We start from the raw sequence: 26,900 nt of genomic DNA, 5'->3' as shown, positions 1-26,900 counted from the left end.
CAAAAACGTTGCATTCGAATTTAAGGTCTGCGTCAGCTGTCAGGCGGCCTTATCAGTGGCGCACGAGATGCGATGACGATGTATGTGTCATTGATTGCATTTGAATGCTTTTGTTAGCCTACCCAGTTGAACCAACTAGATGCGGTGCTGCTACATTGTTCATTCATATATTGCGGAAAACTCGCGTCTCGCAGAGAGCGGCATGTTTAGAAAGCCATGTAAAATTAATGCAAGTTCAACTTTTAAAAAACATGTCTAAAGACGTTATGGCGGTTTTCCCCCATCCCACTGTTTCTCATGTTTTTAAATGTAAATGTTTAAATGTTTTTAAAGTAGCCTACTATTTGTGATTGGTTTTCGGTCCTTTGTATTAAACTATACATACATGAATGGTGCTATTTTTTTTTCTAATTGTTTAAGCAACTTTATTAATTATATATGGTTTATAAACATTATTTTAAACATTATGCACTTATAGTCATGTTATTTTATTACGCTTTGAAGAAACGTGCATAATATTTTGCTCGATGCGCCCTCTTGTGGCCTCAGGAGAGCAGCCAAAAGCTTTTTTCCCTCTAACTGAAATTATGCTTTTTAAATTTGAATATAATTCGAATTTTGATTATATTTAAGTAGAAAATTCTAATTGAGTTTTTCAGTCATTTTGACAGCCCTACCTCACACACATTCACAAACCTGAACGCTTTCAGTCTGAGCGTTCACATGTTTCAACGTGAGTGCAATTTTGACTCCAAATTACACTGTGGCCCAATTTACATTTGAAAACCCTTGGTTAATGTTCTCATTTACATATTCTCACAATTAGTACAGCACACAACAAACGAGCTGCCTGTTTTGATAACAGTTTGTCGACCTGTGGAAAAGTCTGCAGTAAATCCATTTCGAAATCTACCAAGTGCATGAATATTTATTGAGGCATTTATGAAAGGTTGTGTGTTGTTAAACTTTTTACAACTATAAAATATTTCTCAGTCCTCAGTTAAAAAGACCCACAGAGAAATATAATGGGAAAATCCCTTACGTTTTGACTAAGACTCTTTGCTGAATCTCTTTATTCATAAGCAGCTGCACTGCTTTCCCATCATGCACTTTGCACCTCATTTACATTCCTCCAGAAACCCCGCCCCTGCTTCCACCAATCTGTTCATTCGTCAATATCAGCAGTTGTTCACATTTGTTTTACAATCTTCTTTTAAATCTTTCAAAGAGATTCTTTTTCTTCTTCTCTTTCAAATCTTCTTTGTGTAAGTCATTGACAGCTGTGTTTTGTAGCTGGGCAGATTGTCTGCAGCTAATGTGATCATGTGACTCGTTTAAGAAGGTTTGTTGGTGTGATCTGTAATGCTGAACAGAACAGCTTTTTGCTCTGTCATGATGGGCAAAGCGAGAGTTTAGTTAGAAGATGCAACTAGATGCCTTGGAGTAATCATGCAGAATTGCACAAATTCATATCTCGGTCCAAAGATTACAAATCACAAGGACGTATTTGCTTATGACACATCTGAATGTTGGACTGTCCATGCATTTTTCAGTCCATAAACAGTTTATATTAAGGTTTGATAAAAGTGCACTAAAATGTTTGGATAAAAGTTTGTGAAATTAACAGTATTTTTTGGAAAATATGATTCAAATAATGTATATCCACTTGAGGTGAAAAGTGCATTAATAAGACATATGGTGGGTTTCTGCCATGTTGTGATCACACTAATTTATCTTTGTAACTCCAAATATGTAGTGCACCTTTAAGACAATGGGCAGATACTCCTGTAATACAAATGTAAGTGACATTTGAGAGAGATTCTAAATGCACTCTGAATTCATAAAAATTATAAAGTCAGAGGATGTGTTAACATCTTACACACTTGTGTGGTTTCCACCAGAGACACTGACGATATACCACCACTTCTGTTTTCAAGTACTTCCTTATTTTCAAGAATGTCGCACGTATATACAATACATGCAATGCATACTTGGCGAATAAAGCTCATTCTGAAGTTAATTTCTATCATTCTCTGCAAAAATAAATCAATAAAAAATGTAATAAAAATCTTAATCATTACTGCAAAAAAATTACTGCTCAGTATTTTTGATTATTTACAGTACAATTAACTAAACATTCTTAAATCAAGGTTTACCTGAGAAGCAAAAATATTTAAGGTATTATTAAATCTAAATATCAAAATTAAGTGAGTTAAACAAGACTTTGTATCTTATGTCATTTTCAAATTCATTGTCATTTCATGTTGTTTTAAAGATGTTGAGATATTTGACTAAAAATGGGACAAAAATGCTTTTAGAAAAAAAATATGCTGTGTGTTTTTGTCTTGTTCTGCAATAAAAGTCTTAATACCCTTTAACGACAATTTACTGGAGTAGCACAGCTGCGTAAGATATTAAGATATGGTTTTCAGAGAATATATAATAAATTTAACTTCAAATATGCTTTACAACAACAACAAAAAATGAAGTCAGGATGAATTGGTTTAAAAGGATAGTTCACCCAAAAATAAAAATTCTGTCATCTTTTACTCACCCTCAAGTTGTTCCAAACCAAGATATTTTTACAGGAAAACAAGGCAACCCTCTTAAGAAAATCATTTTTCCAGTGCATTTATCATGTCTGTGTAAGATTCATTATTATTTCATTTATAACTGACTCTCCATTTAGCATACTATACTGTAGAAACAGTGCTGCTGTTCACTTTCGAAACACTATGGGCCTTCTTAACAATGCTTTATTGAAAATGCATGAGCTGAGAAAGAGAGGAATGAGTGAGTTGGAGAGTGACAGAGTGGGAATGGTTGAAGGAATGAAGGCACAATGGAGAGGAAAGGTTTACATAATTATGGGACAGAATTGTGATCTAGTAACAAATGCATTTACCTTTTGCAAGCTTCTCTTCCAGTCCTTCACTTATTCATTATCTCTCAGTTCATGAGCCTGATCTATAGCTAGTCTTCCCCCCCCTCATGTTCTAATTTTTAACCCCAGGGTTATGTTCTCATATAAAAGCTGGCTATATTAACATCCTGTGTGTTTTGTAGCTGGACAGATTTGGAAACATCAAGAGTTTAGTGGAGGATCAGCTGCAGACCAGCATGGTCAGTAAACACTCATTTAACACTGTTACACTGAATCATAGCCTTTGCAGAATTGTGCAGATATTTCATTTTTAATTATGAGTTACAAATAAATACTGACATGTCACATTTAGACATTTGTATACAACAATATTGTGAAAAATATTACTAAAATTTAAAATAAAGGTCTTCTATTTTAATGTATTGTTAAATGTAATTTATTGCTGCGATCAAAGCTGAATTTTCAGCATCATTACCCCAGTCTTCAGTGTCACATGATCCTTGAGGAATCATTCTAATATGCTGATTAAAAGATTTCATATTATCAAAGTTGAAAACGGTTGTGCTGCTTAATATTTTTGTGGAAACTGTGATACATTTTTTCAGGATTCACTGAAAAAGTTCAAAAGAACAGTATTTACTTAAAATAGAAATCTTTTGTAACATTATTAATGTCCTTAATGTCACTAGTTTTGACAGTATTAAATACGTTTTTAATAATTTTACAACATTTGAAATAAATGCTGCCATTAATTCAAATTTAAATCTGGTTTGAATGTTGCCCAACCTTGGTTTCATGACACATGTATACAAACTGATACAAATTTTTCCTGATTTCTCACTGTCTTGTTTCTGTCCAGGTGGTGGGAATAATAATTGGCGCTGGAGTCGTCATCATCCTCATCGCTGTCCTCATATTTTTTGTCATGCGCAGGATGCAGCTCCGCAGTTAGTTCTCAAAAACTCCTATGTCAAATGAATGTTTCTTATATTTCTACTTTCTTTGCTTTGTGAAATGATCAAGTAATCTAAATGTATAATAATAAAGTGCTGATAGTATTCACTGTGTTCTCCATATACATTTAGAGAACATATAGACGTATTGTGTTCCCTTTAATTTATTCTTTGAATTTTCTTGAATTAGTCTTAAAAGGTCTTAAATTTACCTTCATAAAACTTGCAGAAATTCATTTATATATATTTGCTTGTTTTCTTCTCTCAGAACTTGAGGCTCAGGAAGCCCCGAAGTATCGTTTTCGTAAAAGAGACAAAGTCTTGTTTTATGGGAGGAAGATTATGAGGAAGGTGTCTCAGTCCACCTCTTCGTTAGTGGGCTCCACTTCTTCCTCCAGGCCTCGCCTCAAAAAGAAACAGAAGATGCTGAACATTGCCAAAAAGTATGTTTCTGTAATGCCATTATTGGGTCATATTCATTGGCTCAGATGATCGGGTATAATAGCATGTGTGTTTCTCAGGATCCTGCGTTTTAAGAAGGAAGTGCCCACTCTGCAGATGAAGGAACCTCCTCCGTCAGTGCTGGAGGCAGATCTCACAGAGTTTGACGTGGCCAATTCTCACCTGCCATCTGAGGTGCTCTACATGCTGAAGAACGTGCGGTACGCTCCCATTGTTTCTGAATTGAGCATCAAGAGAGTGACGTTAAAGAGAGCTTGACCACTCCTATGCGTTATGGAATGTAAAATATGATATATATAATGTATGTTTTTGGTCTGGCGTGTCTCCTGCAGTGTGTTGGGTCACTTCGAGAAGCCGTTGTTTCTGGAGCTGTGTAAGCACATGGTGTTTCTGCAGTTCCAGCAGGGCGAATATGTCTTCAGACCCGGTCAGCCTGATAGCAGTATATATGTGGTACAGGATGGCAAGCTGGAGTTGTGTCTTACTGGACAGGTGTGTGAATCACTCATCCAATTTTATTTTAGTATCATCGAGGTACTATTATAGATTTTATTAATATTTTGAATTAGTTTTTATATTTTCTGTTTTTATTTTAAAGGGTTATTAGTTCACCCAAAAATAAAAATTCTGTCATTAATTACTCACCCTCATGTCGTTCCAAACCCGTAAGACCACCGTTCGTCTTCGGAACACAAATTAAGATATTTTTGATGCATTCCGAGAGTTCTCTGACCCTCCCATAGAAAGCAAGGGTCCTTACACGATCAACGCACAGAAACGTAGCAAGGAAATCGCTAAAATAATCCATGTGACATCAGTGGTTCAACCGTAATTTTACGAAGCTACGAGAATACTTTTTGTGCGCAAAGAAAACAAAAATAACAACTTTATTCAACAATTCGTCTCCTTCGCGTCGCCCTGGCGCCATTTTGGAGAGTATCACATACGTAAACAACATATGTACGCGGATACGTTGCGTACGTTCAGATCAAAGCGTAAACAACGTAAAAACAGCGTATCTGTGTACGGTGCTGCTGACACAGAACAGCATACGTTATGTGTCACGTTACGTTATGAATATATATGCGTTATATATTTACGTATGTGATACTCTCCAAAATGGCACTATAGGGTGAAGCGGGGAGACGAATTGTTGAATAAAGTAGTTATTTTTGTTTTCTTTGCGCACAAAAAGTATTCTCGTAGCTTCGTAATGTTACGGTTGAACCCCTGATGTCACATGGATTATTTTAACGATCCTTGCATCGTTTCTGAGTCTTGATCATGTAAGGATCCTTGGTGTCTATGGGAGGGTCAGAGAGCTCTCAGATTTCATCAAAAATATCTTAATTTGTGTTCTGAAGATGAACAAAGGTCTTACAGGTTTGGAACGACATGAGGGTGAGTAATTAATGACAGAATTTTCATTTTTGGGTGAGCTATCCCTTTAATTTTAGTTAAAGTTTTAGTAATAAACGAAAATGAGAAATGCTTCTTTGGCAACTGCCACCTTTTTCTATTTATTTTATTTGAAGCAACATTATTTTTTAATGGTTTTAGTTTTATTTAACTAATAACCCTGGACTCGCCTCTCCCTTAAGGATGGAAAGGATGGAGTGGTCAAAGAGGTTTACCCTGGAGACAGCGTTCACAGTCTGCTAAGCATCCTTGATGTCATCACAGTGAGTCACACCCACACCCATTCTCTGTGTACTCATGCTGTTTAACAGCACAGGAAACCCAATTACTTTAGAAAGTGTTATACAACCTTTATTTTGCTCTCTTTCCTGTTCCTGTTTCTTTCACTTTTTCTTCCCTTTTCTTAGAAATTGCCCCATAAGAAGGTCAAGTAGCAATTTTTGTGAAAATGCTCACAGGAAATGACATATTCTGGATATTATGCATAATTCACAGGTTTGAACGTTTGTGTATTTCAGGGTCACCAGAGACCTTATAAAACTGTCTCAGCGAGAGCGGCAGAAGTGTCCACTGTCCTCAGACTGCCTGTCGATGCCTTTCTGTCCATCTTTGAGAAATACCCAGAGAGCCTTGTGCGGGTGGTTCAGGTCTGGAATTGTAAAATTGCTCCGAAATTTCCATTGTTGTCTGTGAGGACACTGCTCATAATTGAGAATATGTTTCCCGTTGTGTCCTCTCTGCAGATCATCATGGTCCGTCTTCAGAGAGTGACTGTTCTGGCCCTGCACAACTATCTGGGGCTCACCAATGAGCTCTTCAGCCATGTGAGTGAACACACATCCACACTCAATGCACACTCGCTTTCTTTCTTATGATTGGTTGCTAGCACACAAAAACTATAGTAGTTTTTATTTTATACTATCCAAAATATGTACTATTTCCTTTCTGTCAATCTTCTCTTAGGACATGCAGGCTCGTCCCTCTCCTACCTCTCCTCATGCAACACGCTCCAGTCCTGTACGACACAGCAAACGCTTTGGCAGTCTCACTGTTCCTGATAAACATCGTGAGGCCGCTGTTCAAAATGCTTCTGGTGAGGCATAATATCATTATATCTGTTTGTTAGGCCTTTAGATTTTTGTTTAACAGTGAGTGTCTGCAGGTGGGGATCATGGGAAGGATGGTGGCACAACACCGACCCTCAGTAGGACCATATCCATGCCTGTAGACATCGCAGGTAGGTGCATATAATACCGTTCAAATGTTTGGGGTCAGTAAGATTTTTGTTTTTTGAAGAAATTAATCATTTTATTCAGCAAGGATGCATTCAATTTATCAAAAGCAATTTTTAGCAATTTATTCTTTTTAAATATTTAGTCATCAAAGAATCCTGAAAAAATGTATCCATTTTCACAAAAAGCTGCATTACTGCTTTCAACATCGATGATAATAATAAAAAAAAGCGTTTCTTGAGCAGCAAATCAGCATATCAGAAGGATTTCAGAAGGATCATGTGACACTGAAGATTGCTTCAAGCCTGCTGAAAAATCAACTTTGAGATCACAAGAAAAACTAATATATTAGAATAGAAAACAGCTATTTTAAATTATAATAATATCTCACAATATTACTGTTGTTACTGTTTTTTTTAAATCAAATAAATGCAGCCTTGGTGAGCATAAGAGACTGCTTTTACAAACCTAAAGAAATCAAACAGAACCCAAATTTTAGAACAGTAGTAGTGTATATTATAATATTATTAGAATGTGTGCAATATAATATACATAATATTATAGAATTTATACAGTTACAATGTGTATATATAAAACATAATTTATACAATATAAAAATGTATGATGTATCATGCTTATGTTGGTGTCATGCTGTGATGTTATTGCTGAACTTTATGTATGTCGTACAGGAATTCAGAAGAGTCTGCGTTCAGATTTCGACATGGCTTATGAGAGAGGCCGGATCTCTGTATCTGCTGAGGATGGAGAGGAAAATCTGCTGAGGAAAGCTCCACCTGCTTTCACACGAGTGGGTTTTTTTACACTCATTTTAACACATTTCACATACTAACATAATTTGTATTACAGTAATTAGAGTCTAATGAGAACAATCATTAATAGTAAGACTTCTATTTTAAAAAAAAACAAAAGACCTTTGCATTTACACTGAAATATGACCCCCACAAAAAGTACTGAACCACTCAGCCTTTAAGTCTAAAGATATCATGCTTGTTTTCTGTGACACAGGAGCAGCGGGAGAGGAAGGTGACAGTGGATGAGGTTCCTTCAAGTGTGTATTTGTATCCTGAGGAGGAGTCAGGAATGGAGAACATTTTTTGTCTATTTCAAGGACGACCTAATGCTACACTGTTCGAGGAGGCCCAGAAAGAGATTCTCAAACTCATGAAGATTGAGGTATGTTTTTGTATTTGTGTGGTACAGTTTATTGTCAAAGTTCATAGTCCGGTAAAATGAAGCAGTTTCACATTCACTGTAGTTCTCTGATTTCTGACGGTCACACCTGTCTCTCTTTTGCTGACTGGGGTGATGCCCTTTCCTCATATGCCCTCTTTCATCATCAGGACCCTGCGCTGCTGAATGGGAGGGTGACGTTTCATCATGCTAAAGCTGGATCTGTGTTAGCCAAACAGGGAGACCAGGTGCTCATTCTCATTTCTTTTCTTCTTCCCAATTGATTTGGCAAACCTTAGATCTCTTATACTGATGAAACCTTTTGTAATCTTTGTAATACCGTTTCTTCCTCTTCTTTTCTATAGGATGTGAGTCTGCATTTTGTCCTGTCTGGTTGTCTTCATGTCTATCAGAAGATGATTGACAAGCAGGAAGCTGTGTGTTTGTTTGTGACCCAGCCGGGTGAGATGGTTGGACAACTGGCTGTACTCACAGGAGAGCCACTCATCTTCACCATCAAAGCTGAGCGTGATTGTACCTACCTCAAGATCTCCAAATCTAACTTCTATGAGTGAGTGTTTCTATATAGTCATGCAGCTGATTTCTCACAGACTCTCAAACTTTCAGTCTTTTGGATTTCACTCTACCTATTGCAAATCTCACAAAGAACAAATCTCCATCAGTAGATAGCAGAGTCATATTGTCTGTGATTGTGCTGCCCCCTGTAGGATCATGCGTGAGCAGCCAAGTGTAGTTCTCAGTGCAGCTCACACCGTGGCTATCCGCATGTCCCCGTTTGTACGGCAGATGGATTTTGCCATTGACTGGATGGCTGTTGAAGCCGGGCGGGCCCTGTACAGGTACCATAACTCTCTCACACAAATTTGTATTTATTTTTTTAAGTTCATTGTAACATTTTCTTTAGCTGAAAACATTCACAGGTACTTCAAATATAACTTAATAAATGACAAATGTTGTTTGGACAATTAATTTAGATAATAAATCTTAAGAAATATAATTTTATGTATACATTTAGTATATTTTATTTTTCTACACTAGCGTTCAAATGTTTGGTTTTGCAGTAAAATTTAAAAATATATATTTTCTAAAAGAAATCTCTTATGCTCATCAAAGGCTGCATTTATATAATAAAAATACTGCAATATAGTAAAATTATTACAATTAAAAATTTTAAAACAACTGTTTTCTGTTGAAATACAGTATATAAAAAATGTAATTTATTCCTGATTGCAAAGCTGAATTTTCAGCACCATTACTCCAGTCTTCAGTGCCACATGATCTTTCAGAAATCATTCTCATATGCTGATTGGCTTAGTGTTGAAAACAATATTTCAATATTTCTCTGGAAACTATGACTTTTTTTTTTGTCAGGATTCTTTGATGAATAGAACAGCAATTATTTGAAATCTAAATCTTTCTGTAACAATGTAAAAATCTTTACTGTCATCAATTAAATGCGTCCCTTTTGAATAAATGTATTAATTTCTTTCAAAAAAATATTGTGACACCAAACAGTAGTGTACATGTTCAGTCAATATGCAAGACATTAATATCATTAAATTTGTTGCGGTCCATAGGCAAGATGATCAGTCCGACTGTACCTATATTGTGCTGAATGGGCGACTGCGTTCTGTCATCCGAAAAGCGAATGGGAAGAAGGAGCTTGTTGGAGAGTATGGCAGAGGAGATCTCATTGGAGTTGTGAGTCTAAAGCTCTGCAATGAAGGCTAAAGGGTCTAAACTAATCTAAACTGAATTTAGGATCGCTGAACTGTCTCTCTTTCTCTCAGGTGGAGGCTTTGACTCGGCAGCCTCGTGCCACCACAGTCCATGCAGTCAGAGACACTGAGCTGGTGAAGCTTCCAGAAGGAACGCTCAACAACATTAAGAGAAGATACCCGCAGGTGGTGACACGCTTGATCCATCTGCTGGGGCAGAAGATTCTGGGGAACCTCCAACAGCCCCGTGGACCTTTCTCAAGTACGTCCAAAAACCAAACATTAATCATTCACATCGCATTCAATGCTTCAGTAAAGTCCCGCTTGAGAAGAAACATCATCTTAGGAACAAAGAATAGGAAGCGGAGCCTTTTCTATGTGTTTAAACAAAGAAAGAGTAAAGAAATGAATCCTTTTCTCTAGGCTCTGCTCTGGGACTGCCAAGCGTGGCGTCGAGTCCGGACGTCACTAACCCAGCTAGTAATCTCTCCACTGTGGCCGTGCTTCCTGTTTGTGATGAGGTGCCAATCAGTGCCTTCAATTTGGAGCTCAGCCATGCCCTCAGTGCCATAGGTAAACTTAAGCAGTGATTGACAATTAAAGCACATGATCTAGACCCATAATCTAACACACTTTCATCCTTCAATCAGGACCAACCCTGCTGCTAACCAGTGACATCATCAGAGAGAGACTTGGAGCTTCTGCTTTGGACAGGTAGGCCTATATATGAGATCAGAACATCGCATTCATTTTTAAAACTGCAATCTGAAACGCTCGTTTTTCTCTAGTATTCATGAGTACAGGTTATCAGGTTGGTTGGCTCAGCAGGAGGACATTAATCGTATAGTGCTGTATCAGACGGACAGCGGTATGACCCCATGGACTCAACGCTGTATCCGACAAGCTGACTGTATCCTCATTCTGGGGCTTGGAGACCAGGAACCTGCACTTGGAGAGGTATTTGTTTCAGTCTAGTGTTGTTTATGTCCACTCTCATGTGAAATGTGTGAGGTGGATTGAAGTTATTGAAGCTCAGAGCTGGTATCCAAAATGTTGAAAGCTGAAACCCCACAGGGAAAGATAAATTTTTTTTTTACTTTTCACCTTAAGCAAGGCACAACTTTTGGTTAACAATTACAAATCATGTCAGTGCATATGAATTGATTTTGTATCGTGGATCACTTTTGAAGAATTGATTTAAAATGCTGAAAATTGAATGACTCACAGAAAAACTCATGGAAATGAATAAAATCTTTTAAGCATAAATTCTTTTCAGCACATTGTACACTTTGTTATATTCCAAGTAGCCTGTATGTACATGTATTTAAAGTAGGGTGGCCATATGTGCCATTTATACAGGACATGTCCTGGCCAGGATTTTTATACTGCCTAAAACATCCAAAGTAGTTTGACCAATAATATGCAGGTATTGTATATAATCGACCAATCGTGGTGCGTGAGAAGGTGAGATCTACAGAGAACGATCAAAGCGATGCAAATATGCACGCATGTTTGTTTGTTCGTTCGACTTGAAGCGTCGCTGCGCACCGATCATTGAATGAGTACCGCGAGACAGCATAAGTAGCCATCTGCTCTGCTCTCTATAGCTCTCGTGAATGTCATACAACGATCGGTTTCCCAAAAACAACTATGGCCGCAAGTTCTGTCGTTACCAATAGAGTTCATTGGAACTAACGACCATAGTTAGCTAATGATGCTAGCGGGCGCTGAACAACAGAACTTCGCTGTTTCAGCGATGACTCATCTGAACGCCTCTGATTGGCCATTGCTTTCATAAGCTCAGCATAATCGTGTGGGATTGGTTATAACACGCAACACTGTAAAAACGCGGAAAAAGAAATAATGCAACAAATAAACCCTAATATTAATTTGATAGTATTACTAGCTTAATAATAATAATAATAATTATAATAATTGTCTTCCTATCGTCAAAGGCATCAGCCACAACCCTAAATCAGATCGAATCAAATTGTTCTGAATTTGCAAAAATCATTCCTGAAATTAAGAACTTCTCAATCTTCAATCAATTCACTGTCTATACAAAGATACCCCTAACGGTTCAAATAACTTCAGATGGAGCTGATCCAATCAGAATTCTGATTCAAATGCCATGAACCCATGTTCTTACCCTCTCAGTTGGAGCAGATGCTGGAGAACACAGCGGTACGGGCCCTGAAGCAGCTGGTTCTGCTGCATCGTGAGGACGGGCCGGGTCCGTCGAGAACCGTTGAATGGCTGAACATGCGAAGCTGGTGCTCTGGACACCTTCACCTAAAGTGCCCTCGTAGAGTTTTCTCACGAAGAAGTCCCTCCAAACTGGTAACATGTAGCTTTCTGTTGATTTAAAGAACAAAGATTGTTAATAACCCTTGTGTTTGATAAGGATGTGGTTGTTGCCTTAAACAGCGAGAGGTATATGAAAAGGTTTTCGAGAAGACTGCAGACAGACACAGTGATTTCTCACGGCTGGCAAGAGTACTCACAGGAAACAGCATAGCCCTTGTGCTGGGTGGAGGCGGAGCTAGGTCAGTGACTTCAAGCAGTCGTAATACCAGAGATGGTTTTATTATTGGGAGATAATATAATCCGCAGCTCTACCTTAGTCTCCTTCCCTGCAGGATTGCGGATAACAAATTTAATGGTTTTTGCTAACCTTGGAGGCTTGCCGGATCCAAAGCCTTGGAAAGTGTCTTTTGTTAAACTACAGTTTAAAATCACACCTTTAAAACTGGCTAAAGGGAATTTTTTTTCAATTCACTAATTTTCAGATGTGTCTGTCGTATTTTAGTCTTATTTATATACTGTTTTTTTTTATTTGCTTTTATTTTTAGCAATTTTTTTGTGTTTTAGTGTGCTTTTGTCATTTAAAAAAAAATATTATTATATATTACTATTGTTTGTTTTTAATGTTACTCTTTAGATTTAAAGTATTTTTAGTTTTAGTTCAGATTTAGTTTTTATTTATCCAGTTAGTAATTTTAGTGTTTTTTTTAAAACTTACTTCAGTAAGTTGCTAAGGCAACATTTCAAAGTTTTGTGTAGTTTTGTTTTGTTTTATTTTATTTTGTTTTTGATTTTAAAAGTTCTAGTTAAAAATAATAACCCTGGTCTTTGTAAGTGGTCAATATGATGTTCAATCTTGCAGGGGCTGCTCTCATGTTGGTGTAATCAAAGCCATGGAGGAAGCAGGAATTCCCATCGACATAGTGGGAGGAACTTCCATTGGCTCATTCATTGGTGCTCTGTATGCAGAGGAGAGAAGTGCTGTTAGGGTCAAGCAGAGGGCGAGAGAGTGGTCCAAGGTAATGTGACACTATCCGTTAACTGACACCCTTTACCTTGCTTTGAGCAATCAGATAAGATAGATGTTTAGTTATTAATCACTGAAATTTAATTTCATATCTCTTTTACCTTCAGGCAATGAACTCCGTATTCAAAACGGTACTGGATCTTACTTATCCAATCACATCCATGTTTTCTGGCTCTGCCTTCAACACCAGCATCTCCAAAGTCTTTGAGGACAAACAAATCGAGGTAAGTCACCAAAACTCTTTTGGAGGTGCACTTGTTTCAGAAATCTAACCTAGTGCTCCTAAAATATGCATTTTATCAGTTTTAATTGATCTATATTACTACTTTATTTAACTTTTTTCATCTTCATAATAGCTAATGTAATTAGGAAGGGTGATTATCATATGTATGACAACATATCGTGTTTTTTGTTTTTTTGTAGGACTTGTGGCTGCCTTACTTTAACGTGACCACAGACATCACAGCTTCTGCTATGCGTGTTCATAAAGATGGTGAGTGATGATTGAACTTTGTCCTCTTAATGTGGGGTTCCTCAAGGTTCCATGTTAGGGGCATTTGACCTCTGGAATATACATATTTTAGGAATTATTAATAATTTAATAATTAAATAATTTTGGTAAATGTCATTGTCAATAACTGATATAAAAATAACAAACAAAAAAAGTTTACAGCAGTAATCGTTTGAATGCTATTAAAAATGAACCTTGGTTGTTAAATGATAGATATTTGGGATGTTCAAGTTGTTTGGGGTTTGGTTATGTACATTTTCAACTTGTAATGATCGGGAAAGAGAAGCTAATGTTGCATGTGGGTTGTGCAATTATTCTGAGAGAGATCTAGAAAATGCCCATTTCATTAATGCCTGTTAACTCGCATGAAATCGAGATGTTACTGAAGTGATTAATTTCCTTAACTCTGTTTGTCAAATGCATGAATACATTTTGGGATTGACCAGTGGCATATCATGCATCTCTGAATTCTGGGTTCGGTCCCCAAATTCAGTTGAACGTATATCTGTTTCCTGATTAAAATAAGTTCATTCACACTGGCTAAATCAATTCATGATCATGGTAAAAACACTGACTACAGTTTAATGCTGAAAAATGCTGGATTTGGGGGCCTTGTAATGGTCATGTGTTCACCTGTGTTTGCCCAAATGGATTATGGAATTGAATTTGCATGTCTCACTAACTGCAAGGACAAAGCTTGTCTCTGTTTTCTTTACCACTATGTTTCTCTCCCCTTTTTGTCAAAGTTTCCGTCTTCCTTCTGTCCTACCCTCTGTCCTAACCTGCTTTTGTGTCATAGAAAAGGCTAAGTTCTCATTCAATGTCATCCTTTTCACACATCTTTATCTCACTATTTTCTTTCTATTATATTCTAAATGCCCATCATGTCAAGTATACACTATTAGTTGTGGTAGAAGGTAAAACCCCCTTTTCACCCCTTTTAGTGGTGTCTGTAGGATCCAGAATGCATCAACCATTTGCTTCCCCCTGCCCTCTTAATGCCTTTTCCTCTTCATTTTGCTGTTGCAGCATTGCTTATTCTCACACTGATTGCACAAATAAGACATAACAGGTCCAAAGACTTTACTGCAACTTACAGTATGCCTTCACTCAGCTGTGGATGTTGGTCAGGTTGTGCTATATGTTATAATGCCTTCTTACATTCAAACAGTTTCACAATGCGAGAGTGACAAGTTCAAAGTAATTTCACTGATTTTCATTCAATAGTGGTTAAATGTGGGTAGGGCAATATGGCCCGTATGTTGCCATATTGAGATTATTAGCAGGCTGACGTCTCATTACTGAATAAGAGTCGTTTGTGAACTACAAGACCTATTGCTTTGTCAATGGATAGTGCACATATTCTGGGTTTTTTTTCCCCCAGCAACATTAAATGCATCTCATTTGCTAGTTTGTGGTCAGTAAGATTTTTATGTTCACAAGGCAGCATTCATTTGCCAAAAACAGTAGTATTATAAAATATTATTACAATTTAATAATATACCTATTTTATTATATATACATCTATTTTAATATATACATTTTAATAAAAAAAAATTCTGTGCCGATTTGGTACTTAAGAAACATTTCTTCTTCTTTTTTTTTTTGTTAAAATTCTTTGAACAAACTAAGTTTGAAAGCGTTTTAAAAAAAAAAAAGTCCTTACTGTCATGTGACCTTGTTGGTTATTATTTTGAATAATATTTCAATCATATTATTTTATTTTAAATCTTTAAAAAATCTTAAAACTTATTGAAATTTCATAGTAAAATACATATTTTTTCCCCCCACAAGAAGCACAAATCACACTGTTGTAGTTTTGTCAGAGAAGATGCTGTGGTCAACATGCTCTTGTCATTATTGTGTGCTATAACACTTAACAGCCTGCAGATCTCACTTTGGCCCTTCCACCTCTCCTGCCTCCTTTCCTAATCTGTTTATTTGCCCATTTTGGCATGGCATAGTCATCTCTAATAAATGCAGTTTAGATTCATATATTCAGCATTCATTCCCTCTTTGGCCAGGTAAACACGCTGTTGATGGTATTTGACATTTAGAAATGAGAGAAACTACAATCAAGTTTTGTTTTTCTTGTTTACATTGAATGGAATAATGTCGTCTGATTAGCATAGCCAGATCTCAGCATGATGTCAATGAAACTGCGGAGAACTACAGTTTTGGGTCCCCGTCTCATTTTCACTCATCTGTTTCCTGTTGTTTACTGTCCCTCCCTCCTCTGTCTCTCTCCACGTCTTGTCCAGTTTTGATTTACTCTCCATCTTCATTTTGCCAGGCTGTGTTTGGCGCTATGTTAGAGCCAGTGCCTCCTATACCCCTTATCTGCCTCCTCTCTGCGACCCCAAGGACGGCCACCTCCTCGTGGATGGTTGCTATGTTAACAATGTCCCAGGTCAGGATTCTGCCCCGTTTTCACCAAAGCCTTCTAGAAGCCTAAAGGACTCTAGAAGCTACACCAGTATCCCTGCGACAACCAACCACTCAGTTACCCTTTGCTTTTTATTGTCTCTTGTCCTGTTTAAAACTAATTAACCCCCTGCTTACATTGGGAACCCATGGCTTGGAAGGAACCCAGGATAATATTCAATGAGAGAAAGAATAGAGGAGAGAGACTGTGCTGTTATAACCAAGATAAACATTACTTTTAGCTGAATCTGATTAAAAAAAAAACATGTCCAGATTTCATTTCATCCCAAAATAATAAAAAAAAGAAATTAGATTTTGCATAAATAAAATAAAGCCTAGATGGGTTTTTTTCGTAGTGTGGTTATTTTTTATGGCAATTAAGCACAATTATTCCCCATATTCTCATTACCGTAATCCAGATGTATATAATGTTTTATGCTTAATAATTGTTTTTCATGCTTAATTGCCATGAGTGAGAACATTTTCTTATTGCATTTTCTTTTAGCAAAATATAATTTCTTTTTTAGGGTGAAATATGACTCAAGTCATTTACCCTCAGGACCACTAGGGGCACAATTTACATTCAGTTTTTCTATTCACACCCATTCTTCCCTGTTTGGCTTTTTTGTAAAGGACACTTTATGCACACTTAGAGTCCAGTCCATTGATTTCAAATCACCTGATGCTCAGATTCCCTTTCCTTGTGCATTAGTATAGAATTTAGCCAATGTATGGTTACAAATATGTTCATATACATTACATTATGTGCATTATACGGCAGTATATGTAATGGTTATGGCAGTAACTTTTAGCTTTGTAACATGATGTTTCATTTAGCATTTTAATTTTGATTAATCAACAGTAAGCTTCCGGAAAATAAGGCATTGATATGTTTAGAATGATTTTTGCTGTTGTCATTTACTGAGATGTTTTTTAATAAGGCCTCTGTGTCAGTGTGGTTGATGAATATTGTTTAGCAGCCTAGTGTCAGTTGCTATAGCAAACCACTGCATATGTTGATTTGCATGAAGCAACGACCAACACTGATGCTGTGATGTGACTTTCGGTATCGATAAAGTCAATGATGGCTGCTGATGCTTGTCCATATTTACGTATTTGTTTTGCTGTTCAGGCTGATGTATTTTTCACATGCTCTTCTATCATGTTCACATCACATGCACTCTTCCCATCTACCTTGAGCTTGGCTGTCACAAGCACGCCATACACTCTGTGTGCATGCTGTTGCATGTTTATCTATCGTAGGCCATTATTCTACATGTATGCAATATTTATAAGGATAAGGGTCACTGGGAGGTGTTGTTCTGGATCCTACAGCACGGTCAGCAACATAGGATAACTCATTAAGAATGTCACAAACTTTTAAACAGGCTCACAGACAGATCTCTTTATGGCACCGTTTTTGCTTTAAATCAGTAACTCACCCCAAAATTAAAAATCTGTTATTATCCGTCTTTAATAAACACAAGGCTAAGTAAACGGAGTGCTGCAGTGGTGACATTTTTTGTAGGCCAACCCATAAGTTAGCATCACTCCTGGATCAGTCAACAACAACAAAAACAGGATTTTATAATTCGTACATTTTGTTCATCACAATAATCATCGCAAATGAACACAGTGTATAATTTCTGAAGCCTAAATACAATCGCCAGAAGTATAAATGAACTACGCCACAGTCGCATAACTTCAAAGTTACCATCATTAAGCTTGCTAATAAATAATAATTTGAGTTAGAATATTTTTCAAGACCATGATTATAAACTGTGAAAGTGAACTAGTGAATAGATTAGTGCTGTCAAACGATTAACAAACGATCAATAAAGTTTTTGTTTACGTAATATATGTATGTGTACTGTTTATTTATTATTTAAATATAAATACAAACACATGCATGTATATATTTAAGAAAATATGTTGTTTATATATTAAATATATTTATATATAGTATAAATATATAAATGTATATACACGTAAATATTTTCGAAATATATACTGTATGTGTGTGTATTTATAATAAATAAACACAGTACATATACATATATTATGTAAACAAAAACTTGCGATTAATCATTTGACAGCACTAGAATAGATACGTTTTCCTATTCGGTGCATTGATGTTTAATGTCCCAGATAACTTTTATAGTCCCATTTAGCCACATCTTAGCAATCCTTCAAAACAAGTAAAAGCTTTTTAAAAACCACAAGATGGTTAGTCTTGGGGGTAGTAATGCATTACAAGTAGTGTGAGTTACATAATCAGATTACTTTTATCAAGTAACTAGTAAAGTAATGCATTATTTACAAGAAAATATCGGAGTTACTTTTTCAAATAAGTAACACTAATTACTTTGTTTTCCGATTTATTCACTGACAGCTCTTCTGTCCCCATGTTGATAGAAATCAGTGCAGAGGTGTTTCCTTCAGCCTGAGGCTTATTTATTTCACTTTTGGTGTAAAAGAGCCTTTACAGTTGCCGAAAATACACCTTTTGCCCAGCTCAGGAGACAAAAAGTTATTCAAAAGTAACGTAATGCATTACTTTACATAAAAAGTAACATAATTAGTTACTTTTTTTATGGAGTAACGCAATATTGTAATGCATTACTTTTAATAGTAACTTTACCCCACAGAGAAGATGGTATTACTAATGTATTTTACATTGTAGAATAAAACATGTGTTTGCTAGCTTGTGTTAACTATAGTCCTTATTTCAGGCATTTAACCAAAAACTTATATATACACTGAACAAAATTATAAACACAACACAATATTTTTGCCCCCATTTTTCATGAGCTGAACTCAAAGATCTAAGACTTTTTCTATGTACACAAAAGGCCTATTTCTCTCAAATATTGTTCACAAATCTGTCTAAAGCTGTGTTAGTGAGCACTTCTCCTTTGCCGAGATAATCCATCCACCTCACAGGTGTGGCATATCAAGATGCTGATTAGACAGCATGATTATTGCACAGGTGTGAGGTGTTCTCTTCACAGATGAATCCCGGTTTTCACTGTACAGGGCAGATGGCAGACAGCGTGTATGGCGTTGTGTGAGTGAGCGGTTTGCTGATGTCAATGGTTTTCGGACCCCCACGGACCACCCAAGTACAGTAAAACTGCACATTTTAGAGTGGCCTTTTATTGTGGCCAGCCTAAGGCACACCTGTGCAATAATCATGCTGTCTAATCAGCATCTTGATATGCCACACCTGTGAGATGCATGGATTATCTCGGCAAAGGAGAAGTGCTCACTAACACAGATTTAGACAGATTTGTGAACAATATTTGAGAGAAATAGGCCTTTTGTGTACATAGAAAAAGTCTTAGATCTTTGAGTTCAGCTCATAAAAAATGGGGGCAAAAACAAAAGTGTTGCGTTTATAATTTTGTTCAGTGTATATATATATATATATAAAACACCTCTGACTTCAGGACGATGGAACTGAAAGTACTAAAATGCTGCTTCATTTTGGGGTTTCAGCCGACACTAATGCACCATGCTTGCAGCACTCTATAATGACAGAATGTTCATTTTTGGGTGAACTATCCCTTTAAGAGTGCCACATGCTGAATGCACCTGCCTCTCTGGAATTTTCTCTCTCCTTCCAACCCATGCCACTGTCACGCCTCTCCTGACACCTGATGGTCGAGTGGAGTACTGCAGGCCAGGACAGGCTGGCAGTGCCCAATATGTTAACTGACTGTTTTTCAACTCTGTCTCCTCTCTGCCTGAAAAATACATCATTACTGATTAATAATGATGTATTTAAGTAAATGAACCGTAACAATAATATCACAATTTGTATCTTTTGCATAACAGAAAAAGGATCCATGATAATTTTTTGATTGAAAAAAGCCAGTGAGACAGGGTTGGAAGATAAGTCAGCCTTACCTCATGGGTGTTTACTCAACCTCTGTCAAGGTCGGGTTCACTGAATGAGGTAGGCCAAACTAAACCACCGCACACCGTCCTTGGGGTGACCGTCACTGTATCTCCCTGCTGGTCTGTGCGCTACTAACCAAAATTGTGACTTCAGGGTCACCTCCAAACGCTGCTGAGGCGTTACGTTGACGTACTTTAGAGGTTATTAAGAGGTTATTGTCCCCTCCTGGTGTGGTAGGCTCCCTGTGGCGCTATGTCAGGGCGAGCATGACCCTTTCCGGGTACCTGCCACCCCTCTGCGACCCTAAAGATGGAAACCTGCTCATGGATGGAGGATACATCAACAACCTGCCAGGCAAGTACGGCCCAGAGCAACTCCTCAGAGAGAGGGCCGCTGGGGCCAGAAATGCAATCTGGTTTGGTCAGTCACTTAATTATTGGTTTTAAAGTGCTACATGGCTCGGAGTAAGTATACTGTGATTTTCTTCATCATTTTGAGGGTAGAATGAGTGGTTTTGCTTTATCCATTTGAACTCAGAATGTGTGTCTATTTTAATATGTTAGTTAGTCAATTTGGCATCTTGGAGATTTCCAGCACATTTTAAATTAATTTCAAACATTCACTCAATTCTAGAGTCTCTTAGATCAGTTTATGATTTGTACAGAGACAAATGGATAAAGTTCTGCAGGGATTGGGTGGTGTGGACAAAGATGCTCAGGTGTTTGACCTCTTGTCTTCACCAGCCTATTAAAAACTGAAATTTTATCAGACTGTAAATATCAATCATAGCAAGCTGCTGTTGTTGTCTGGTGTACGATTGGTCTTAAATTGTGATTATAAATATTTTGTATCTCTTCTTTACAATATAGGAAAGTGTGATTTAATGTAGTCAAATTGTAAATGGATTAGTTTCCGAAATATAAAAAGAAAATCTTAAATCAACCAAAAAAACTAATCACCAGACAGCAATAGCATAATGTCCCTCAGTTTGCAGTGCAACATATATTGGGCAGAAAGATATAGTTCACGTAGTTCAGATGTTGCATTTCAACTGGGAACATCTTAATTTAGGGGAAAAAGACAAGATTTTGTATTTGACATCACATTCCGTGTTATAATTTGATTTAATATAATTGAATTCATTAGTTCATCAAGCAGTTTGCACTGCTAAAGACACAATTATTTCTTGCATTGAAATCATCTGTGTTATTGCCAGAGCTGGGTAGATTACTTACAAATTGTAGTCCGTTTCTGATTTCAAATTACATGACAAAAATTGTAGTTAGCAACGTAATCCATTACATTACACATTTTAGGTAATATAATCAGACTACTTTCTGATTACTTTTAGATTACTTTTTGACCTAACTTGTTCATCACATCGATTTAAATAGTATAATCTTGTACCATATTGAGATTTTTTTTTTAAAGAAAAGTAAAAATATATTCTATTTGTTATAATTAACTAAATGAAGTGCTTTATATTATGTCAAGGTTTGCCAAACTGGAGTTCATAAAAGAACTGCAGGGTGTTTGAGAGTTTAAATAAAAGCTAATAATTAATTAAATTGTAAACACATAAAATTAACATAATTGTAAAATAACGTCAATCAAAATAAAACACTTACTAAAAATGTACCTGCATGTCATGTGACCATTAACCAAAGTCAGAGATCCGTGAACATGCTAATGCTAATTTACATATAAATAAGAAATAACAAGAATTTTAATGTGTTTGAAAGACAAATGCCTCCCAAATTACATAAATGTAATTTAATCTAAAGTACTTTTCTTTCTTTTTTTGGGGGAATATGATTACGTAATTCAGATTACATGTAATCAGTTACTACCCAGCTCTGGTTATTGCCTGTAAAGCAGATTGGATACAATTCCAGGGAATAGTTCTTAACTCTTTTTTTTTTTTTTTTTTGGTAATGCATCAATTTTTAAGCCTACATTGTTAGGTTTTAATTGCGTCTTGTCTTGTCATCATTGAATATAATTGTCTTTTTCCATCCTTTGTTATTACTGATCACCTGCAAGGCTGTTTTACCACAATTCTCAGCAAATGTGAAAAAAGCAAAAAGAATCTACTTGATTCAAAAATGTTCATTCTTACTTTTAAACGTTGATGTTTATTTGATTATATTACTGATGAAAATGGCAGCATTCCAAGTGAGCGGTTTGGTTAAACAGCGTTGATTGGTGATCAATTATTAATTGGAGAATTAATTCTGAAATATTAACGGTACTTTAAATCTTGCTGCTACCTTGTGGATGTCTGTCTTTGTGTACGTGTGCATTTGTTTGCGTTCAACTGGCACTCTTAACGCCCTGCAGCGGACATAGCTCGTAATATGGGCACAAAGACAGTCATCGCCATCGATGTGGGCAGCCAGGATGAGACTGATCTTTGTAACTACGGTGACAGTCTTTCTGGCTGGTGGCTGCTATGGAAACGAATCAACCCTTGGGCGGAGAAAGTGAAGGTGAGTCAATGTTGTGGGATTTTAGAACACTTCTTGTGGAGCCAATGCAGCCGTTTCAATTTGAGATCCTCTAATGGGATTAAAATCTTCAGGAAATACTTTGAATTTGTACAGTCTATGAAATCGATTGTGCTAGCTCTGCGTAAATGGTTTAAAAACGTCCTGTATCTCTCAGGTGCCTGACATGGCTGAAATCCAGTCCCGTTTGGCCTATGTTTCTTGTGTACGACAGCTGGAACTTGTCAAGAAGAGCGCATACTGCGAGTACATTCGGCCACCCATCGACCGCTTTAAGACCATGGACTTTGGGAAATTTGATGAAATCTATGTGAGAACAAAAGCCCACATCTGCAGTAAACACAGGGGGACAATTAATCTATGTAGTCTTGATACTATAAAATGAAAAGCAGTATAGTATTTATTATAGTGTACATATAGCAATTCTTCCAGATGGTAAATGACCTCTCAAAACTGGTATATTCTAAGTTTTTCTGTTTTCTCTAAGGATGTGGGTTATCAATATGGTAAACTAGTGTTTACTGAGTGGGCTCGTGGGGACATTATAGAAAATGTGCTGAAAGACCATCGCTCAGCGGACTACAACGACAGCAAGAAGACTGATGTGAGTTTAATATCTCATTAAAACAAGGCACTAGTCTATCACCCTTTTGACAATGAATATTAGAAGCCTTTGATAAATAGAAAGTTCACAAAGAATTGTGCAACAATGTAAATGTCTTTACTGTCACATCCTTGTGACTGATGATCAATCTAATGCATCCTTACTGAATAAAAGCATTATTCTTTCTTTCAAAACAAAATTTGACCCCAAACTTTTTAGATTAATGAATTTTTAGTTTTTTTCATTAAATTGCGTATTAAGTTGTAATTTGTCTATTAATTTCATTCTGTAGTGATTGTGTTTTGTTGCTATTTGTTTCAGTCGTGCACATGTCCTAGTGCAGACTTCACTGATCTAGCTGAAATTGTGTCCAGGATCGAGCCGGTGCAGAGCTACTTAGGAGCTGATGGTCAGTTACTCAAAAGAAAAAAAAATGCTCCTTTGCTAATTTACCCCATTACATTTATTTGAAGATTTAGCTTCTGAAATTTATGACAGAATTGACGAGGTATTTAAAATTACAACATTGGCCAGCAGAGTTGGTATTATATCATGTACTTGTGCTTAACTGGTGTTTATGTGTCTAGCAGAGGAGTCTGACTATGCGACGGAGTATGAGGAGGACGGGATGGACCGAGTGAGAGAGGAGGAGGGTGAGGAAGAGGAAGAGGAGGAGACCGAAGACCCTGAGGACCAGTCTCCTGGAGAATGGGGACCAAATGGGATCTTCACATCAGTAAGTGTACACACAACCTTTTATATAAGGCCCTAAAAGTTCAGTGAAATTAAAGTCAGGTGACATTAAAAACAAAGTCATTTGTGTAGGATGAAGAGAAGACCGTCCGTCAGAGGAAGAACATCACCAGGGACCCCAACTTGGACTTCTCTGGAGTGTCAGATTGCTGAAAAGGGAGTAATGCAGGGTCAAAGGGCACTGGAAAGAGAAGCAGAGTCCCACCAGGGACTGACGAGTATAAAGACAAATACAGAAGAAAAGACTTCTGAATTAATAAGATTGTTGGAAAGTCACCAAAGATACTGTGATTTAGACCCTGCTAACATTACATTACCCACCAAAACTGTGACTCTGTTATGCCTTTGGGAATTTTTTTTTTTTTTTTTTTTTCTCAAGACTCCAAAGTCCAAAGATTGTGGGGGCCCACCAAGGCAGAGGAACCACTCCTTGAGATACTTTGCCACTGAAATTTGGGGCTCTACATCTTTTGAGATGTTTTGGGAGTTTCATGGGAAAAGATGTCTACAGTAGTGGCCAGTATACCACTATCCTTAAGTTCTGGTTTTCCTGTCTCTTTCCAGACGATACCAGTTCAGTAGAGAATAGTGTGTGGTGTAGCTGGTTTGTGATTTTAATTTATTTTAATTTTTTTTGTGAATGTGTGTGTGTGTATGGCCACAACCTAAACATGCATTGGCACCTCCTCTCATAAGATGCCTTCTAGACTGAAAATGGCTTCCCAAGATGCATTGTTGAAGGTCTGAAAGACTTCAAGAGGAAGTGATGGTCTACAATGGTTAGATTGTGATTTGAGGGTATTTGATGTAAGGTTGCAATGCTTGAAACTTATTAGGAAAAAGCACTGCAGATTTTTTGTAACAGTGTCCCTGATATCTAATATTATTTTAAAGAGGGTCAACAGAGTGGAAAGCTATGTAGGTGGTCAAATGTGGGATAAATTATAATAGGAAACATCTCAGTGGGACAATCAATCAAGAATGATAAAAAAGTAAGGATTTTTAGGAAAGAGTAGTAGGAAAGAGAAACAGATAAATATAGCAAGGTAGAGTAAGGTACATAAATAATAAAGTAGGGTGTGAAGAGGAAGTAACAATGATATGCAGCGAAGAAACGAGTGAGCATGGAAGAGTGAGGAGGTGATTGCAGTAGTAAGCCAAAAAAATGATGCAGGAGTGAGCGAGGAAGTGAGAGCTGTAGGGAAGGAAGTGGGTCGTGGGTGTGAGTGAGGAAGTGGGTGGAATAGAGTCAGGAAGTGGATGTGGTAGAGAGCGAGAGCAGTAAAGAGTGTGAGGAAGTGAAGGGCAGAAGTGATCGTGGAAATGGTCGCAGTAGTGAGTGAGGAAGCGAGATCGACAGAATGTGAAAAATGAGTGACAGAGTGAGGAAAGGGAATGCAGGGAATGCAGAAGGCTTTCATCAGGAGTATCGTTAATCTTGTGTGGAATTGGATGTGTGTTTTGCCTGTGTGTGTGTGTGTTTTCAGCCTTTCAGAAATGCAGAACTACTTGTGCTTCAAATAGACGAGGTGGATGCCTTATTTTGTTATTGCACATTCACAAAGCAAAAAAAAAAGAGAAAGAGATGAACAAAAACACCTGTAATATAATCCCATGAAGATGTGGGGAGTTTAAATTGTTGTATTGCTGAACGAGTGCCAGATATGCCGTGTCCAGTACTGGAGCAGATCTTCCTTGCATTCCAAAGCCAAATGTCATCCTTCCCATATTCACCAACCTAAAAACTGTCCATAATCAATGTATATTATCTCTGAAACCTCACTGAGATGTACAAATTCCTCAACCCTTGATGCTTTTGCTTTGTTTCAGTCTTTTATGCTGAGACGGTTTGTTTTATATGTTTATGAGAACTGAAAGGATTGCCAACTACTATTTAATTGATTTGTTTTACCACTGGCTTTTTAAATAGCTTTAGAGATTGTAGAGAATAACAGTAAGCGGTTTCTTATTTTGCTTGATTAGCATTTTTGCACTGATGATAATGTAGAAAAAATTATGTTGAATGTCTAATATAAAAGGTGGCTGAGGTACAGACGGTTCACGTGTGTGTGTGTGTGTGACCATTTGAAGCCTCAGAAATAAATGCTGAATAATGAATAATAAAATCCTATTTAATGCCATGCTGACTAAATCGCTTTTTGAAATAAGGTATTATGTTCCCAAGTGATTATTTATGACTTTTGAAATGTAAAGCAACTTTATCCGTGGGAAAGACCTAAATAAATCCTATTCTACTACATTTTTTGTCAATATACAGATAACTGTAGATTTAAAACTGACAGGTTTATTCACATCAACACCTGATGAAGGGAATGGGTCATTATATGGATGCTCCTGTGACATGTCATCTTTCTGCGTCCGATGTGAGACCACAAGCATCTATTGAGACTGGTGAAGAGAACATTGATATTAAAGGTGTGTGTGTGTGTGCAGGTTTGAATATACTTGCGAGGTCTAAATGTCCTCACCAATATAGTGAAACCTGTTCAACGTAGTTAGCCTAGTCACTAATTAAAAAGTTTATAAAACTGCTTTTTGTGTCTATGTTGGTGATGATCTTTTAAAAACCCTTTGTACCATTTTCAAGACGTTTAAATTTTGTAACTTAAGTATTAGGATTTGTTAGGTATTATGTACGGTCGTCTTATAGAAATAGCTCTTTAAGGGATAGTTCCTCCAAAAAGTAAAGTTCTGTCATTAATTGGTTACTGTCACACTGTCTATGGGAGGGTCAGAAAGCTCTCTGATTTCATCAAAAATATCTTAATTTGTGTTCCAAAGATGAACAAAGGTCTTACAGGTTTGGAACGACATGAGGGTGAGTAATTAATGACAGAATTTTCATTTTTGGGTGAACTAATAACCCTTTAACATCAAACATCTTGTATAGCCTGTTATGATCATGTGTTCACACTAGTGCTCTTTTCTGTTAATAGGAACACAGTTTTCACACAAGTGCGAGTGACAC

The 26,900-nt window shown here is 36.9% G+C and overlaps 1 protein-coding gene across 6 annotated transcripts in view; it reads left to right on the top strand.

Moving 5' to 3' along the window:
• Positions 1 to 24,880, top strand: part of LOC107567793 (patatin-like phospholipase domain containing 6) — a 31,357-nt gene extending 6,477 nt beyond the window's left edge. For 3 of the 6 annotated variants that reach the window (XM_016253551.1, XM_016253556.1, XM_016253552.1), the window contains 32 exons: positions 3,067 to 3,123; positions 3,744 to 3,831; positions 4,106 to 4,280; positions 4,359 to 4,499; positions 4,632 to 4,791; positions 5,901 to 5,981; positions 6,237 to 6,365; positions 6,462 to 6,542; positions 6,682 to 6,811; positions 6,881 to 6,955; positions 7,640 to 7,758; positions 7,977 to 8,144; positions 8,273 to 8,389; positions 8,507 to 8,712; positions 8,870 to 9,001; positions 9,740 to 9,863; positions 9,953 to 10,142; positions 10,304 to 10,453; positions 10,531 to 10,594; positions 10,669 to 10,837; positions 12,038 to 12,220; positions 12,308 to 12,426; positions 13,047 to 13,203; positions 13,319 to 13,435; positions 13,635 to 13,704; positions 20,285 to 20,401; positions 22,388 to 22,536; positions 22,712 to 22,864; positions 23,042 to 23,158; positions 23,480 to 23,567; positions 23,746 to 23,894; positions 23,984 to 24,880. In XM_016253551.1, the coding sequence (XP_016109037.1) occupies positions 3,067 to 3,123; positions 3,744 to 3,831; positions 4,106 to 4,280; positions 4,359 to 4,499; positions 4,632 to 4,791; positions 5,901 to 5,981; positions 6,237 to 6,365; positions 6,462 to 6,542; positions 6,682 to 6,811; positions 6,881 to 6,955; positions 7,640 to 7,758; positions 7,977 to 8,144; positions 8,273 to 8,389; positions 8,507 to 8,712; positions 8,870 to 9,001; positions 9,740 to 9,863; positions 9,953 to 10,142; positions 10,304 to 10,453; positions 10,531 to 10,594; positions 10,669 to 10,837; positions 12,038 to 12,220; positions 12,308 to 12,426; positions 13,047 to 13,203; positions 13,319 to 13,435; positions 13,635 to 13,704; positions 20,285 to 20,401; positions 22,388 to 22,536; positions 22,712 to 22,864; positions 23,042 to 23,158; positions 23,480 to 23,567; positions 23,746 to 23,894; positions 23,984 to 24,064 (4,056 nt within the window). In that variant the 3' untranslated portion in view covers positions 24,065 to 24,880. The remainder of the gene's footprint in view (positions 1 to 3,066; positions 3,124 to 3,743; positions 3,832 to 4,105; positions 4,281 to 4,358; positions 4,500 to 4,631; positions 4,792 to 5,900; positions 5,982 to 6,236; positions 6,366 to 6,461; positions 6,543 to 6,681; positions 6,812 to 6,880; positions 6,956 to 7,639; positions 7,759 to 7,976; positions 8,145 to 8,272; positions 8,390 to 8,506; positions 8,713 to 8,869; positions 9,002 to 9,739; positions 9,864 to 9,952; positions 10,143 to 10,303; positions 10,454 to 10,530; positions 10,595 to 10,668; positions 10,838 to 12,037; positions 12,221 to 12,307; positions 12,427 to 13,046; positions 13,204 to 13,318; positions 13,436 to 13,634; positions 13,705 to 20,284; positions 20,402 to 22,387; positions 22,537 to 22,711; positions 22,865 to 23,041; positions 23,159 to 23,479; positions 23,568 to 23,745; positions 23,895 to 23,983) is intronic. The other 3 variants (XM_016253555.1, XM_016253553.1, XM_016253554.1) reach the window with 3 other exon arrangements.
• Positions 24,881 to 26,900: the final 2,020 nt, after the last annotated feature.

This window comes from Sinocyclocheilus grahami, unplaced genomic scaffold (assembly GCF_001515645.1).
Source record: "Sinocyclocheilus grahami isolate Dianchi unplaced genomic scaffold, SAMN03320097.WGS_v1.1 scaffold1188.1, whole genome shotgun sequence".
Classification (NCBI taxonomy): domain Eukaryota; kingdom Metazoa; phylum Chordata; class Actinopteri; order Cypriniformes; family Cyprinidae; genus Sinocyclocheilus; species Sinocyclocheilus grahami.
Note: the sequence above shows the minus strand (reverse complement) of the source record. Positions and strands in the feature narration are given on the sequence as shown.